Source organism: Podarcis erhardii (assembly GCF_964252035.2).
Source record: "Podarcis erhardii genome assembly, chromosome: 13".
NCBI lineage: Eukaryota > Metazoa > Chordata > Lepidosauria > Squamata > Lacertidae > Podarcis > Podarcis erhardii.
Window position 1 is genome coordinate 42,348,554 of NC_138502.1, and position 16,592 is coordinate 42,365,145.

The 16,592-nt window shown below is 46.5% G+C and overlaps 1 protein-coding gene across 1 annotated transcript in view; it reads right to left on the reverse strand.

Annotated features, from left to right (window-relative positions):
• Nucleotides 1-16,592, reverse strand: part of MRC2 (mannose receptor C-type 2) — an 85,885-nt gene that overhangs the window by 48,015 nt on the left and 21,278 nt on the right. The window contains exons 4-9 of the mRNA XM_081837605.1: nt 15,889-16,053; nt 14,370-14,483; nt 11,730-11,873; nt 9,891-10,076; nt 8,581-8,735; nt 4,608-4,715 (exon numbers count right to left, since the gene is read on the reverse strand). Coding sequence (XP_081693731.1) covers nt 4,608-4,715; nt 8,581-8,735; nt 9,891-10,076; nt 11,730-11,873; nt 14,370-14,483; nt 15,889-16,053 — 872 coding nt within the window. The remainder of the gene's footprint in view (nt 1-4,607; nt 4,716-8,580; nt 8,736-9,890; nt 10,077-11,729; nt 11,874-14,369; nt 14,484-15,888; nt 16,054-16,592) is intronic.

Consider the following 16,592-nt stretch of genomic DNA (forward strand, 5'->3'; position numbering starts at 1 on the left):
ATAAATTATTATCCAGTGGCTTGCGTTTTTTCTTTTTTTACTCTTGTCATAACTCTGGTTGGTCCAGAACTGGCCTTAGGGGAATTAATCACTTTCAGGTTCGTTTTCCCAAATCTGTAAAATGGGAATAAGGTTAACCTACTTGAGTACTTGTTTTACTCAAGTTTATTGCCTGGTCTTCACCACAAGGTCCCAGCAATTTTAAAAAGCGCTAATCAGAAGTGTTGGCCTGCGGACGGGTGCCAGTCCATGAGCCGCTGGCTGACCGCAGCCCAGGTTGGGTGGGATGGCTCAGGGACCAAATGCGGACCCTTGGCGCAATGGAGCAGGGCTTGCCAATCCACCACATCAGGTAGCTGGAGAAGCACTGGTTTAAAATGCAACATGAAAACCGGTCTGAAGCAAATGCAAATCCAAGGAACAGGGTGCCTCCTAAATATATCTGTATCGACGTAAGGTGTCAGAAGGCAGAGAAAAGAGGGACACACCTTCAGCATGCAGCAGAAACAATGAAGGGGAACGCAAAAGACGGCTGCACTGACAGCTACGGTTCCAGACGCATTTCAAGGAAACTCTTTATCGTCAAGGAGAACATTTCGCGCTTTGTAATAAAACTGCTTAAGAAGGGAATTCTGCTGCAGCAGACTGCCTAGGTGAGCGGCAGAAAAACAAAGCCGCGAAGCATCTCTGTCTAAGCAGCTGTTCCTCTTTGTATTTGAGAGCCAGTGTGGTGTAGTGGTTAAGAGCGGTGGACTCGTAATCTGGGGAACCGGGTTCGCGTCTCCGCTCCTCCACATGCAGCTGCTGGGTGACCTTGGGCCAGTCACACTTCTCTGAAGTCTCTCAGCCCCACTCACCACACAGAGTGTTTGTTGTGGGTGAGGAAGGGAAAGGAGAATGTGAGCCGCTTTGAGACCCCTTCGGGTAGTGATAAAGCGGGATATCAAATCCAAACTCTTCTTCTCTTCTTTGGTGAATGTTTTCTTCTACAGCCAGATCCTTTTCCTTTGGGGTTCAAGAGGCTAAACATATTCATAAAACACAAGGCGCATGCATACAAGTCTGCAAGGCATGGGAACACGGCACCCAGAACCCCAGCAATCCATGCCTCACATCTGGGCTCTCATGTGGGCACACGGCTTTTTGCTGCTTCTGTAGCTTTGCAGATCTAGGCAAAGGGCCGAAAAGCACTTGTGTGCAGACTCAGCTATGTTCGTGACTTAGAAGAAGTATTATTATTCAAGAATAGTTCCTTGTCCCGAGGCTTGAGAGCTGGGGAAAAAATGTGTTTTGGAGGAGGGAGAAGGATTTGGGTCGGGAGGGGAGAGAGGCACTGCGAACCAGGAAGCAAGACATGGAGTTTTTCTTCTTCATGGAGTCCAAACAATGCTGAGACTGAAGCGCATGCACACACACACACACACACGGCATGGCCCACATGGCAGCTGGGCTACTCAAAGCAGTCCAGATGACTCTCCTTTCAAAGAACCACCTTTGGCTGGTATTTATCAACCTTTGCCAACCTGGTGCCCTCTGAAGAATCTGAGTTACAAGGGACCCCTTAGGAGTCATCTAGTCCAACCCCTTACAACAATAATAACAATAATAATAACAATTTATTATTTGTACCCTGCCCATCTGGCTGGGTCTCCCCAGCCACTCTGGGCGGCTTCCAACAAAGATTAAAAATACATTAATGCAGGAATCGCAACTAAAGCAGCCAATGTTGCTGGATTACAACTTCCATCAGCTCCAGCTGGCACAACCACATCTGGGGGGCACCATACGGACTCTTAAAAAGGCACACAAAGCTTTACTTAAACGGGAAGGGAGCAAACACAATGGAAAAGAACCAAGCAAAAGCCAGAGGACCAAAAACGAAGGAAGCATCTACAAGGGAAACTTTAGAAGCATCCGCTAGAAGACCCAGAAACCAGCCCAGTGTCTATTGCAAATAGTGACATGGTGGTTTTCAAAGGTGCAGACAACCCCAATGCATTCTGATCCTAGAGAGCAATTCAGAGCTCCCACCACAACTTTTGAGGAATGATACGGCTTTACTTCCTGCCCATATCTAAGGGACCAGCTGTCCAAAGGCAAAGGTTGCCATTTAATGTTTATAAGAAGTTGGGTTCAACTTTTAGCAGGCCAATCTTTTACCCTCATCCCTCAGAGCTAAACAGTGGGTTTACTTAAAATGGAGCATTTAAACAAGCATATAAACAAACTGACCAATGCTCGTAAACTTGAGCCACTTCTCCTCTCTGTTATCCTCCTCCACACCCAAACATCAATTCAATTCAAAGACAGTACTCTAAGGAATCTTACAGATTTCTCGTGTCTCTCCTTGCGGCTCCCGCCTTCGGACGAAAGCCTTGGGGACTCTCAGCTTGGGGAAAGTCCGAAAGCTTTATCGATAAAATCTGCACACGGTCTTGTGGTGTAGTGGTTAAGAGCAGTGGACTCGTAATCTGGTGGACAAGGTTCGCTTCCCCGCTCCTCCACATGCAGCTGCTGGGTGACCTTGGGCTAGTCACACTTCTCTGAAGTCTCTCCGCCTCACTCACCACACAGAGTGTTTGATGTGGGGGAGGAAGGGAAAGGAGATTGTGAGCCGCTTTGAGACTCCTTAAGGTAAAGGTAAAGGGACCCCTGACCATTAGGTCCAGTCGTCGCCGACTCTGGGGTTGCGGCGCTCATCTCGCTTTATTGGCCAAGGGAGCCGGCGTACAGCTTCTGGGTCATGTGGCCAGCATGACGATGCTGCTTCTGGCGAACCAGAGCAGCGCACGGAAACGCCGTTTACCTTCCCGCCGGAGCAGTACCTATTTATCTACTTGCACTTTGACGTGCTTTCGAACTGCTAGGTTGGCAGGAGCAGGGACCGAGCAACAGGAGCTCACCCCGTCGCAGGGATTCGAACTGCTGACCTTCTGATCGGCAAGTCCTAGGCTCTGTGATTTAACCCACAGCGCCACCTGCGTCCCTTTGAGACTCCTTAGGGTAGTGATAAAGCAGGATATCCAAACTCTTCTTCTTCTTCAGCTCAAAGTATAGGATGCACGGTTTGAAGCATGATACATGGCTTGGCATAACAAAATACCTCTACTTTTAAAGAGTAGGGTGCAGCCCATCAATTGCAAGGCACTCGTCACAAACAGGAAGGCTGGGCTTAAAAGTGTGCACACCGGAGTGTGGAGCTGTGTCAGTTTTCACGACACAGGTGGCAACCGGACCCCCTCCTTGAACTAGCCTTGCCAGCTCTGCCCCCCCTTCTGTGACCCATAGCAGGACTAAGTCGCAGCTTGAGCTCCATACCCCCCCACCACTCACACCTTGGGACCCCGCTCTGACACAGACAAACATTCCTGCCCTGTCCCAGCTGGTGCCACAGGGCCCTTGACAATGCCAGAATTCCCTTAGCTAAAAGCAGTTAATACAGAAACGTTCCATGTCCCCCTTCCCAGCTTGCGCTGTTGTTGCAGAGGGAGAAAGGCAAGCAAATTCCGGCCCTGGCCAGCTGGAAAGGAGATGTAACTTGGACAGCTGAGGTGCACCGGAAAAAGGAAGTCTATCTGGACAGTACACATCTGGACAGACAACATGCAGCTGGTACAATGTCTTTCTCAAAGGGCAACAGCTTAGTTTAAACAGAGCACAGGACGCGCATCTTGCTTTTATTTTAGAGTTTACGAACTTCTGGTTTCTTATTTGTTCACTGCTCCGCTCCAAATGAGTGTTTAGAAATTACTTATTGTAACTGTTAAGTGGATTTCTGTTTAATTTGGAAATGCTGATATTTAATATTATTCTATATTGTTTTAATGAATGTTGAATGTTATTTTGTTTGCATATTGTATATTGTATTATGCATACAGTGGTGCCCCGAAAGACTAACGCCTCGCAAGACGGAAAACCCACTAGACGAAAGGGTTTTCCGTTTTGAAGGCGCTTCGCAAAACGAATTTCCCTATGGGCTTGCTTCGCAAGACAAAATATCTTGCGAGTTCCTGCAGGTTTTTCCCCCTTTTCCCCTTTTCCTAAGCTGCTAAGCCGCTTATCAGCTGATCCGCTGATAAGCCGCTTATCAGCTGATCCGCTAAAAGCCGCTAAACCGCTAATAGCGCTAATCCGCTAAGCTGTCAATGGGCTTGCTTTGCAAGACGAAAAAACCGCTATATGAAGAGCCTCACGGAACGGATTAATTTCGTCTTGCGAGGCACCACTGTATTGTCTTATTTATATGATGTTAGCCGCTCTGAGCCTGGCTTTGGCTGGGGAGAGCGGGATACAAATAAAATTTATTATTATTATTATTATTATTATTATTATTATTATTATTATTATTATTATTTCCAGAGCAGCATTTGAAAACACAGAGACTTCTCCTCGTCAGTCGCTCGTGAGTCAGAAACCTCACCTGCCTTGGGCAGGACAGGCCTTGGGCCTCATCCTTCTCCTCTCCAGAAGTGCTCATATGTAGACCTCTAGAGGCCTGTTCCCCAAGAGGCAGCCTTTGGACCGCAACTCCCAGCCTCCCCTTCTCCCCTTCCTGCGGCCTTCCGCCCTGTTCCCTTTGCATGCAATGCCGCCATTGCTCTCTTTACCTTTCTGCAGCCGTGGTCCTCTTCTTCTCTCCCCTGGCTCACGCGGCCACGCTTCTTGCACACGGAAGGCAACGTCAGGTTGCAAGGGCTATCGTTCCACCTCCCCTCCTGGACAGAGAGAAGCAGAGAAGTTCCAGCTCAAGGAAAAGAATTCCCCACAGTAGGCAGAAGCTTCAAAACATGTGACCCAAAAATGTACCGTATTTTTTGCTCTATAAGACTCACTTTTTCCCTCCTAAAAAGTAAGGGGAAATGTGTGTGCGTCTTATGGAGCGAATGCAGGCTGCACAGCTATCACAGAAGCCAGAACAGCAAGAGGGATTGCTGCTTTCACTGCGCAGCAATCCTTCTTGCTGTTCTGGCTTCTGAGATTCAGAATATTTTTTTTGTCTTGTTTTCCTTCTCCATAAACTAGTTGCGTCTTGTGGTCTGGTGCGTCTTACAGAGCGAAAAATATGGTAAGCCTTCCGCCCTACAGTGTATGCCCAGTCCGTCCTTTCTCCAACCTAGTGCCCTTCGGATCTTGCGGGACTCAAATTATTTAAATTATTATGCAGCTATGGGGGCACCACCCACATGTTCTTTTCGGAGCACTAGAATTACTTGCAGTTTGTTCTGCCCTAATCTCAGCTTGGTCCAGCAAAGGAGAGCTCCTAAAATGAGCACAGGGAATAAATAAGTCAATTGAAGGATGCACTGATGAAATTTTATTCTATTTAAAAAAACACACACACAAAAACCTGAGGACCAATACAGTCCTTTAGCGCAGGGAGGAGAACCTGCGGCCTTCTGGATACTGCTAAACTACAATTACCATCATGCTTGACCACTGATCACGCTGGATGGGGCTGATGGGAGTTGGAATCCAACAATATCTGGAGGGACAAAGCTTCCCCAGCCTTGCCTTATCGGAAGAATTCTGTATAGGTTAGAAGCCTTTGATTTCCCCCACCTCCACTCCCTAAAACCAGACTATTTGTCTCTGTGCTGTTCTGCAGCAACACTCCATCTTGCCTGCTCCTCCATTTCAATCTAATTTTCTGCTACACATCCTCACTTTCCACTGATCAGTCCTGAGATTCATTCCCTACCCTTGTTTTACTTACCATATTTTTCGCCCCATAGGGCGCACCGGCCCATAGGGCACACCGAGATTTTTTGGGGGGAAATAAAGAAAAAAAAATATGTCTCCCCCCCCCCGGCACAGGGCTGGGGCGGGGGAAGCCTGAGCTTCCCCGACCCCAGCCCCCAGAACAGGCTGCTCTCCGCAAGCCGTGGGAGCCCTCCCACAGCTTGCGGAGAGCTACCCGAAGCCCGGGCGCGACTGCTCAGCGTGCCCAGGCTTCGGGATAGAGGCAGCTCTGCGCAAGCAATGGGAGGGCTCCTGTGTATGCCCAGGCTTTGGGATGCAGGCAGCTCTCCACAAGCCATGGGAGCCCGGTGGTAACTCCCACGGGCTCCCCAGGCTTGCGGATAGCTTCCTGAAGCCTGGAGAGCGAGAGGGGTCGGTGCGCACCTGCATTCGCCCCATAGGAAGCACACACATTTCCCCTTCATTTTTGGAGGTGAAAAAGTGCGTCCTATAGGGTGAAAAATACGGTAATCAGAATTGCAGCAAAAGTTATTCCCAGGTACGGGGTGGGGGGTGGGGACTCTGTAAGAAAATAAACATATAAACATATGTTCATGATTACCATTACTGCAAAAAAAATAAAATAAAAGGTAAAGGATCCCTGGATGGTTAAGTCCTGTCAAAGGTTGTGGTGCTCATCTCGCTTTCAGGCCAAAGGAACCGGCGTTTGTCCACAGACAGCTTTCCGGGTCATGTGGCCAGCAGAACTAAACCGCTTCTGGCCAACAGGACACTGTGATGGAAACCAGAGCGCATAGAAATGTTGTTTACGTTCCCGCTGGAGTGGTACCTATTTATCTACTTGCACTTTGACGTGCTTTCGAACTGCTAGGTTGGCAGGAGCTCGGACAGAGCAATGGGAGCTCACCCCGTCACAGGGATTCGAACCGCCGACCTTCCAATCGGCAAGCTCAAGAGGCTCAGTGGTTTAGACCACCTGCATACCTTACCTTTACTTATCATTACTGTAGGATACAAATTATTAGGATATTAAATTATTATTATTATTATTATTATTATTATTATTATTATTATTATTATTATTCGACCATATATGAGAGCCATATTCCCTTCTGGACCATGTGCAATGGCTAGGTGGTTACCCAGAAAGGAACACGGGCAGCGCAACATATGTGGATTTTACCTGAGGATAGGCCTGAGGGCCAGAGAGGAGCCTGGGGCCAAACTAAGCCTCTGGGCCCGAGATTCTCACTTGACTGGGGTTTCACCTGGACACTACTACTCAATTTAGTTGTCCAAAGGCTCTTACTGTTAGACACAAGATCTACCCACCCTGGAAGAATGGCAGATGAAAGTAATGGACTATATGGAATTGGCGGAAATGACTGGCAGAATCCGAGACCAGGGAGAAGAGTTGGTGGAAGAAGATTGGAAGAAATTTAAAGATTATTTACAGAAACACTGTAAGATTATTGAATGTTAAAATGATGTTGGAACGAAACCAAGCGGTCTTAGCAATAAGGTTAAATGGAATATGTAAAAATGGATTGATATTAGATGAAAATTCGAAGTTATAATATGTGAAGATAAAGAACTAAGAGAAGGGGAAAAAAGAGGGTATGGATTTGCTGAACTAACTATTTGAATGGGAATACAAAAAAGGGAGGTGTGAGGAAGTCATGAAAATAAGTAAATGAACTGTAAGATATAGAAAGAGGGATTTGTTTTTTATTGTTTTTGTTGGTTTTTTTTGGTGTTTGTACTTTTTGTGTTCTCTTTTTGTAACTTTTTTTCTTGTCGAAACTTTAATAAATATTATTTTTTAAAAAAATAACTGGGGAAAAAACAAAGGCTCTTACTGTTAGAAGAAAAACCATTTGCATTACACACTTGCTTTGCGGCCAGGTGGGAAAGGGGAGTCATCACTAAGTTTCTTTTTCCGTCCAATCTACTGAAAGGATGAGGGAGCTGACTCAGTTGCAGGACGGCCCGCAAAACTGCCTGTTCTTTAAGGCTCTGAATTCCAACAACTTTGCTAACTGTCAGCTCAGGTTTGCCCAGGACCCATATTTACATATATAAGTTTCGCCAATCAATTGCAATCTTTAATTAATGAAAGCTTGCCTTCCTAAGTGTTGCATGACAGATACGAAGAGGGTTCTATCCTGTATGCTCAGAGCTATGTCCCCTTCTCGTGATGGGTATCCTTCTGAAGGAATGGGTTTCTGTGCAGTCAGTTTGAAACAGGACCCAAAAACCCGCTTTTCTTCTTTCTCCAAGGGAGCATTTCTAAAATGCATTAACTTGAGCTGTTGAGCAAATGCATAACAAGAACACAGCTGTATAAACAGCTCTCTCCTTTATCAGTCACGGCAATGGATGACCTTGGCTGTTCCAGTGGAGTAGGGATCTTATCTTACATCCTGACCACACTCTGACGCACAGACCTAGTCCGGGAACAGCGCCAGAGTGTGTTCTTAGAGTTGGTGACCTCTTGCTCCAAGATAGAGTATAGGAATAGGAATACCCTTTTATGGTCAGGAGTACAGGAAGGAAAACCCTTTTATGGTTAAGAGTACCAGAGCAGGAACATCTGTGATGTCAACCTATGTGTACAAGCTGACGTGGCTGGATTCCTGGGGAAGGGGGGAGAGGGTGCCTGGAGGATATATATACTGCATGAAATTTCTCATTTCTTTGGACTTGCTGTGGACTGACCATGCAAGTGCCTTTCTGTTGCTCCGGAGAGCAGAAATAAAGAACTCTTTCTCTGAACCAACCCTCGGTGTCATTTGACTTCCTTCCTCCTGTCCGGGAGCAACGCAGAGCCCACCAATCGGTAAAGTCTAATAAGGCTACACTTCCAGCTCTTACACATACCGGTCCCCAGATCGTCACGCAGTCCTCTAGGCTGTCTCGGAAATTGTTGGGCTCAAAGGGGTGCCAGAATGTGAACTGCACTGGTGTACCGTCTGACCACTCAAAGCTCATCTGCCGCTTGAGATCGTTCAGGCCAATCCAGAGTTCTTCGACATCTGCCAAAACAAGCAGGGAAAGGGGGGATTTCTACTAAATGAAAAAGAAAAAATCCTCTTCATCTGCCAGTGACTGCCACACACAATGCACCCACGCCTGCTTTGCCCAACCAGTTCCCTCCAGTTTGTGAGCATTTAGCAAAACACTTGATCCTCATGAGGACTACAAACTTGGGGAAGAGGCAGACATAGCACCCTACAGAAGTAGGGGAGCATTTCCCTGCTGTAGCTCCTCCCCGTAACCTTCAGTCTCCTGGATCCACTGCAGATTTTGCTCCTCCAAACTGTGACATTTCAAAATGTTTATCCATTAAACATTTATTCAGTGCTTAAAAAAAAAAAAATCCAGATTTTCTAAAAGACTCCCTTTTTAACACCCTGTGCTCAAGGTGAATAGCTTCAAGAGTGTCCCCAAAACATCTGGATGGCGAGATGGGAGGGAGGCAGCTTTGTGATTGTCACAAGAGCCAGCCAATCAGCATTCTGCACAGCCAGCTTCTCCTGGGGAGAATCAGCTGATCCTAGGCTTGATTCATTTTGGAAGTGTGTGCAGATATAAAAGGAGCAACTCTGGTTCTACAGCAGTCACTGCTCGATATTCAACTAAACTTTTGCTCTCGTAAAAAAAAAGTTAAATCAGAGATAATCCACATGTTGTTGTTATTGTTGTTGTTTAGTCGTTTAGTCGTGTCTGACTCTTTGTGACCCCATGGACCAGAGCACGCCAGGCACTCCTGTCTTCCACTGCCTCCCGCAGTTTGGTCAAACTCATGTTGGTAGCTTCGAGAACACTGTCCCACCATCTCATCCTCTGTCGTCCCCTTCTCCTTGTGCCCTCCATCTTTCCCAGCATCAGGGTCTTTTCCAGGGAGTCTTCTCTTCTCATGAGGTGGCCAAAGTCTTGGAGCCTCAGCTTCACGATCTGTCCTTCCAGTGAGCACTCAGGGCTGAGTTCCTTAAGAATGGAGAGGTTTGATCTTCTTGCAGTCCATGGGACTCTCAAGAGTCTCCTCCAGCACCATAATTCAAAAGCATCAATTCTTCGGCGATCGGCCTTCTTTATGGGATAATCCACATACACACAAGCAAACACACACACACACACACACACACACACACAGAGAGAGAGAGCACCTGTGACACAGCATTGCTTACCTTGCTTGATTTGCTTGGTAACAAACTCCAGTTCGTTGAGGGTGTGGATGCTGACCAGATCCCCTTCGCTCCGCAAGCAGGTTTTTTTGGCATCTGGCCAACTCTTCTTTTCACTGATCAAGCGGTAGCAGTTGGTCTGGAAAGGCTGCCAGCTCGGATCACAGTCAACCTTCACATCAGACTCCACTGCAATTAGGAAAAGCAAAGCTTTGAGTAAGCAGTATCCGGGGAAAGTTGTGGGAGCAATATTTTAATTAGGAGCGCACACCCAAGATCCGCAACCCGGAAAGCAGAAATTTCACATGCACTCCACGAACAAACTAGCAAGCATCTTCATTGTCTAGGTTCTGTTGTGTGCTGAAAAGACGCACCTCTTTAACTCTGGCCTCTGTCAATTAATGGGTTGGGGTTTTTTTTTGAAGGACTCACTTCCAGTTTTGATTGGAACTGTTTTATTTGTTTTTTATCATTGCATGCACAGTCGTAACTTGGTTTTCGAACAGCTTAGTTCTCAAACATTTTGGCTTCCAAACGCCACAAACCCGGAAGTGACTGTTCCGGTTTGCGAACTATCTTTGGAAGCCGAACATCCAACGGGGCTTCTGATTGGCTGCAGGAGCTTCCTGCAGCCAATCAAAAGTCGTGCTTTGGTTTCCGAACGTTTTGGAAGTCGAACGGACTTCTGGGACGGATTCCGTTTGACTTCCAAGGTACGACTGTAAACCCTTTTCCTTCTTTTATTTAGTTTTGATTGTATGGGGCCTTACAGGGTGGGCCAGGTCAGAAATCGTATAAAGTAAATAAATATATCCCAGTACGTTTCCGAGCACAATTCAAAGTGCTGGTGTTGACCTTTAAAGCCCTAAACGGCCTCTGCCCAGTATACCTGAAGGAGCGTCTCCACCCGCATCGTTCTGCCCGGACGCTGAGGTCCAGCGCTGAGGGCCTTCTGGTGGTTCCCTCATTGCGAGAAGCAAAGCTACAGGGAACCAGGCAGAGGGCCTTCTCGGTAGTGGCGCCTGCCCTGTGGAACGCCCTCCCATCAGATGTCAAAGCGATAAATAACTACCTGACATTCAGAAGACATCTTAAGGCAGCCCTGTTCAGGGAAGTTTTTAATCTGTGATATTTTAGTGTATTTTTGTTTTCTATGGAAGCCGCCCAGAGTGGCTGGGGAAACCCAGCCAGATGGGCGGGGTACAAATAATAAATTATTATTATTATTATTATTATTATTATTATTATTATTAATGAATCCAAAAGGCTCCATCTGACAGAGAGCTAATAAAATCCTTCAAACTACAGACCCTGCAGCCAAAGTGTAAAATTCCCCTCCCTCCTCATTTAGACCCTCTAGGACTACCTGGCACTTTTCCTACAAACCGACATTGCTTGCCTACTTCCTTCCAACCAACTCCATGTATTTCTGCCCCTAAATCCAGCAAGATGTTTTCCACCAGCTCTCCCTCCTTCATTTTCCCCTTTGGCTTTTGTCTTTTTCTCCACAGCACTGCCTGAAAGCTTCCTCTGCCTACTCTCTGCTTTATAGTCATGCTTTCCCCTAGGCCTACTCTTCCTGTTCAGCTTCAGCCAGGAAAAAAATAGACCGCAGTTAAACTGCCCTTTCCCTTGTCTCACAAAAGCTGCGCTCTTTGCAGCATTCCGTTCCTGACACTCACTTCTACTCCAAACAGTCAGCACATGTTTCACGGACATTCCGTGACATCAGAACAGCTCGGCCAATAGTTGTTGGGGTTGCAGAAAGGCAGGCATGAGATAGGTGGCTTTCAGATCATGATATATATACGTCAAACCAATCGCTTTCTGCATATTACTCACGTAAGAAGTATATATTAGAAGTGGCATTGGGTTTCTTCTTGCAGATGTAAGGCAGGGCCATGCTACAGTCACGGTTCTGCCATTCCCCTGATGACTCTGTCCGTATCACCCCACAGTTTTCTTCGCTGGGGTTGTCAGGCTGATCTGCAAGGGGCAGCAGGAGGAGATCACCAACCTTTGTAACTACGGCTGTTATTTACCCAGAAAAGCACAGCCTGAGAGTGCTTTGCTGTGCGGCAAGAGGCAAAACCACACCCAGGGATGTCACCTGGGATCAGTTCTGAATCTCAAATACAGAGGCTGCACACACACACATTTAAAACACATGGCTCCCCCCACAAAAAAAAAAGAATCATGGGAACGGTAGCTCAAGCCCTCACAGAACTATAATTCCCATAACGAACTACAGTTTTCAGGATTTTGGGTGGAATCCTGTGCTTTAAATATATGGTGTGGAGGCAGCCTATGCATTTACAGTGGAACCTTGGGTTACAGACGCTTCAGGTTACAGACGCTTCAGGTTACAGACTCCGCTAACCCAGAAATAGTACCTCGGGTTAAGAACTTTGCTTCAGGATGAGAACAGAAATCGGGCTCCGGCGCCGCAGCAGCAGTGGGAGGCCCCATTAGCTAAAGTGGTGCTTCAGGTTAAGAACAGTTTCAGGCTAAGAATGGACCTCCAGAACAAATTGAGTACTTAACTAGAGGGACCACTGTGTTCCAATGAGAATCGGAATAAGAAATGCCCTTTGGATGTTGTTGTTGAGACTTGGAAGAGGCATGCAGTGGGGCAGCTATGGTTGTGCCTTCTGGCCGAACTCCCAAGGCCCCACAACCCAGCCACCCACAATTACAGCAGACGAGGGGGCAGTGGCAAACAGGCTTGGTGTCAGCACCTGGGTACCATGGGCCATGGGTCACTGGGGCCAATGCTGGTTGCTGCAGTATCCTTAAGACTCATAGAATTGCAGAGTTGGGAGAAATCCTCAGGATCCAACCCCCCACAGTGAAGTCTCATACTGAGATCAGACCTGCAACCATGCTCTAAAGCAGGGGTCAGCAAACTTTTCCAGCAGGGAGCCGGTCCACTGTCCCTCAGACCTTGTAGAGAGCCGGACTGTTTTTTGGGGGGGGTTGAATGAACAAATTCCTATGTCCCACAAATAACCCAGAGATGCATTTTAAATAAAACCACACATTCTACTCATGTAAAAACACGCTGATTCCCAGACAGTCAATAGGCCTGATTTAGAAGGTGATTGGGCCTGATCCGGCCCCCAGGCCTTAGTTTGCCTACCCATGCTCTAAAGAACTGAGCTATCCAGGTTCGTCCCTTGATCTTCTTGCTTTAAAATATATATATATATATATATATATATATATATATATATATATATATATATATATATAGTGGTACCTCGGGTTAAGTACTTAATTCATTCCGGAGGTCCGTTCTTAACCTGAAACTGTTCTTAACCTGAAGCACCACTTTAGCTAATGGGGCCTCCTGCTGCTGCTGCGCCGCCGGAGCACAGTTTCTGTTCTCATCCTGAAGCAAAATTCTTAACCCGAGGTACTATTTCTGGGTTAGCAGAGTCTGTAACCTGAAGCATATGTAACCTGAAGCATATGTAACCCGAGGTACCACTGGAGAGAGAGAGAGAGAGTGTGTCAAGAAATGGCCAAGCAGCAATGTACAGAATGCTAGTTTCATTATTTACTTATTCCAGATGGCTAGTTTAAAATGAGAAACTCCACATGCTCCTTAATAATTTTTTTTTTAAAAAAAAATCAGAATTCACAAAGTGTTTCTTGCTCTGATTTATCAGAAACGTAGAAGCAGTTGAAAAGTATGGGAGGGAGCTGGGAGGGGATGGAGAAGAGAAATGTGAATTGTTTGCTTCACAACTGCCCACAATACACATGGGCGTCAAAAGCCCCCCACTGCAAAAAAGAAGAAGAAGAGGGGGAAAGGTCACGAAGTCTGGGGTTTTAAATTATCTAGCTGCATCACTGAAGGCAGGAGAGAATTTATACTGCACAGCTGAAGAGCTCGATTTGCCACAGTGACCCAAGTTCAACTGACTGCTCAGGGATGACATTTGTGGGGTAACTTTGGCCAAACCAATATCAGAAGTGTCACAACACTTTGTATTCCAAAAAGTGATATAGTAGCACCAAAGTAAGGTAAAGGAACCCCTGACAGTTAAGTCCAGTCGTGAACGACTCGGGTTGTGGCGCTCATCTCGCTTTATTGGCCGAGGGAGCCGGTGTTTGTCAGCAGACCGTTTTTTCCAGGTCATGTGGCCAGCATGACTAAGCCACTTCTGGCAAAACTAGAGCAGCGCACGGAAACGCTGTTTACCTTCCCGCCGGAGCGGTACCTATTTATCTACTTGCACTGGCGTGCTTTCAAACTGCTAGGTTGGCAGAAGCTAAGACCGAACAATGGGAGCTCACCCTGTCGCGGGATTCGAACCGCCGACCTTCTGATCAGAAAGCCCAAGAGGCTCAGTGGTTTAGATCACAGCACAGCACCACCAGTCTCCAGTAAATACCAACAGCCTATGCCAGACATGTGGCTCATTTGTCAATTCACTGGGATAATTCACCCATCCTCTTGGTATTTTTCTTACTTACCACTCTCCCAGTTAAGGAACTTCAAAGGCGAGTTGTCTGACCACTGCCAGCCCCCGTTGAGGTCCAGATCATTAAGACCAATCCACAATGTGGAACCATATCCCGTTAGCAGTCCTGGTGTAGACAGGAAAAGGGCAGAACGTCTCTGTGTCAGATCCACCACCTTCTCAGCATAAGACACATCCAGCAACGTAAGCATTTCCTGGTCCCTGACAGAACTTAGCCCCCACTCCCTCCAGCCACAGAGACCTCCTTAAATCTTGGACGCTTGCCCTGCTGACCACATAACACAGCCTGATTTTCCCCAGATCCTATTTCTCTCATTTGCAACAAGAGCCTGCCAGATGTCCTTCTCTTCCGATACTCATCAAGAGCCTGAATACAGTGAAACCTTGGTTGTCGAATGTAATCCATTCCAGAAGCCCATTCAGCTTCCAAAACGTTCGCAAACCCAAGGCGCAGCTTCTAAAAAAACGTTCGAAAACCAGAGCATTTAATTCCAGGTTTTCGGTGTTTGGGAGTCGAAACGTTCCAAAATGGAGGCGTTTGGTATCCAAGGTTTGACTGTACTGAAGAGCTATTCCACCTGGCCTTTGGTTTGGACTCAGCCTGACCCTTATGTTTCTCTCCCCTTATGGTCTTGATTTATTGGCTACTTTTAAAATGAGGCTGCATTTTAAATTGTATTTTAACCTGTATTTTAATTTTTCCTTTATTTCCCCCCTATTATGCTTTTCCTGTGATTTTATTGGTGTTAACTGCCCTGAGCCCAGCTCTAGCCGGGGAGGGTGGGGTGGTATTATTATTATTATTATTATTATTATTATTATTATTATTATTATTATTATTATTATTATTTTAGAGAGACTGTGAGGGGAGAGACTCCATCAGGCAAGGCCTCCTTCCACCTGCCTTGCCCCACCCTCTGCTTCTCAATGTGTATTGTATTGTTTTATGTACTGAGGCTTGCCGTTTTATTGATTATAGTTCAGATATTACTGTAGCTGTTGAGTGGATTTCTGTTTAACTTTTATATTATTTTATACTATTCTAATGTTTGTTGAATGTTACTTTTTTGATGTAGGTTGCCTATTTTAAAGTTATGTTTTATTATCATATTTTTGTATTGCATTGGATTGTTATAAGATGTACATTTTTTTGTTTCTTCAGCTTGTAAACCGCCTTGAGTATTGTAAGATGGAAAGGCGGTATACAAATTAAAAATGAAATGAAATCTGCTGCAGAATCTCAAGTGATCACAGAATTGCAACTCCAAATCTCCTGTCGCTGTTCAGAAACACATTTGCACATATGTTATACAGTGACTGGCCCACTTTCCCAGTCCTCAGTATAGCCCCTTCTCAAACCGAGTTCCCACCCACTGAAGTAGACCGGGAGAACAAACATGACTGGAACGGCCTTTTGCTGGTGTGCATGTACACAAGGAGAAAGGCAGTCAGGGCACCCTGCAAACTTTTGGCAGCAGGGACTCCTTCAGTTCCCTGTGCCCATTGCTCACCATTGATGTAGGTCTGTTCGTGGACCTCAGTGATGCTCAGCAGGCTGGCCCCTTGCTGCTCACAGCTCTTCCCAGCCTCCTGCCAAGACAGGGTGGACTGGAAGTTGAACTGGTAGCAGCTGTTGGTGAGCTGGTCCCTGTCCCAAAATGTATCGCAGTCATCGCCTAAGAGGACAGGCAAAAAAGAAAGAAAGAAGGGCATTTACTACTGCAAGTTAATGTGACCATTATCCATACCGATCAACAGACACCCTGTGGGAAGCCATCTGCAGGTAGTATCAAAGGGGGGTTGTCCCTTTTGCTGACCACAACGGAATGGGAGGTGGAAAGGAGAGACACACACACACACACACAAAATTTTTATTAAATTTTCTGTTTTACAATTTAAAATACTCATTTTACACCCATGAGATATCAATGACTTCCCTTCTTCTCTTTCCACAGTCCATTTTACATATCATAAAGGTAAATGGTAAAGGGACCCCTGACCATTAGGTCCAGTCGTGGCCGAGTCTGGGGTTGCGGCGCTCATCTCGCTTTATTGGCCGAGGGAGCCGGCGTACAGCTTCCGGGTCATGCGGCCAGCATGACTAAGCCGCTTCTGGCGAACCAGAGGAGCGCACGGAAACGCTGTTTACCTTCCCGCCGGAGCGGTACCTATTTATCTACGTGCACCTTGACGTGCTTTCAAACTGCTAGGTTGG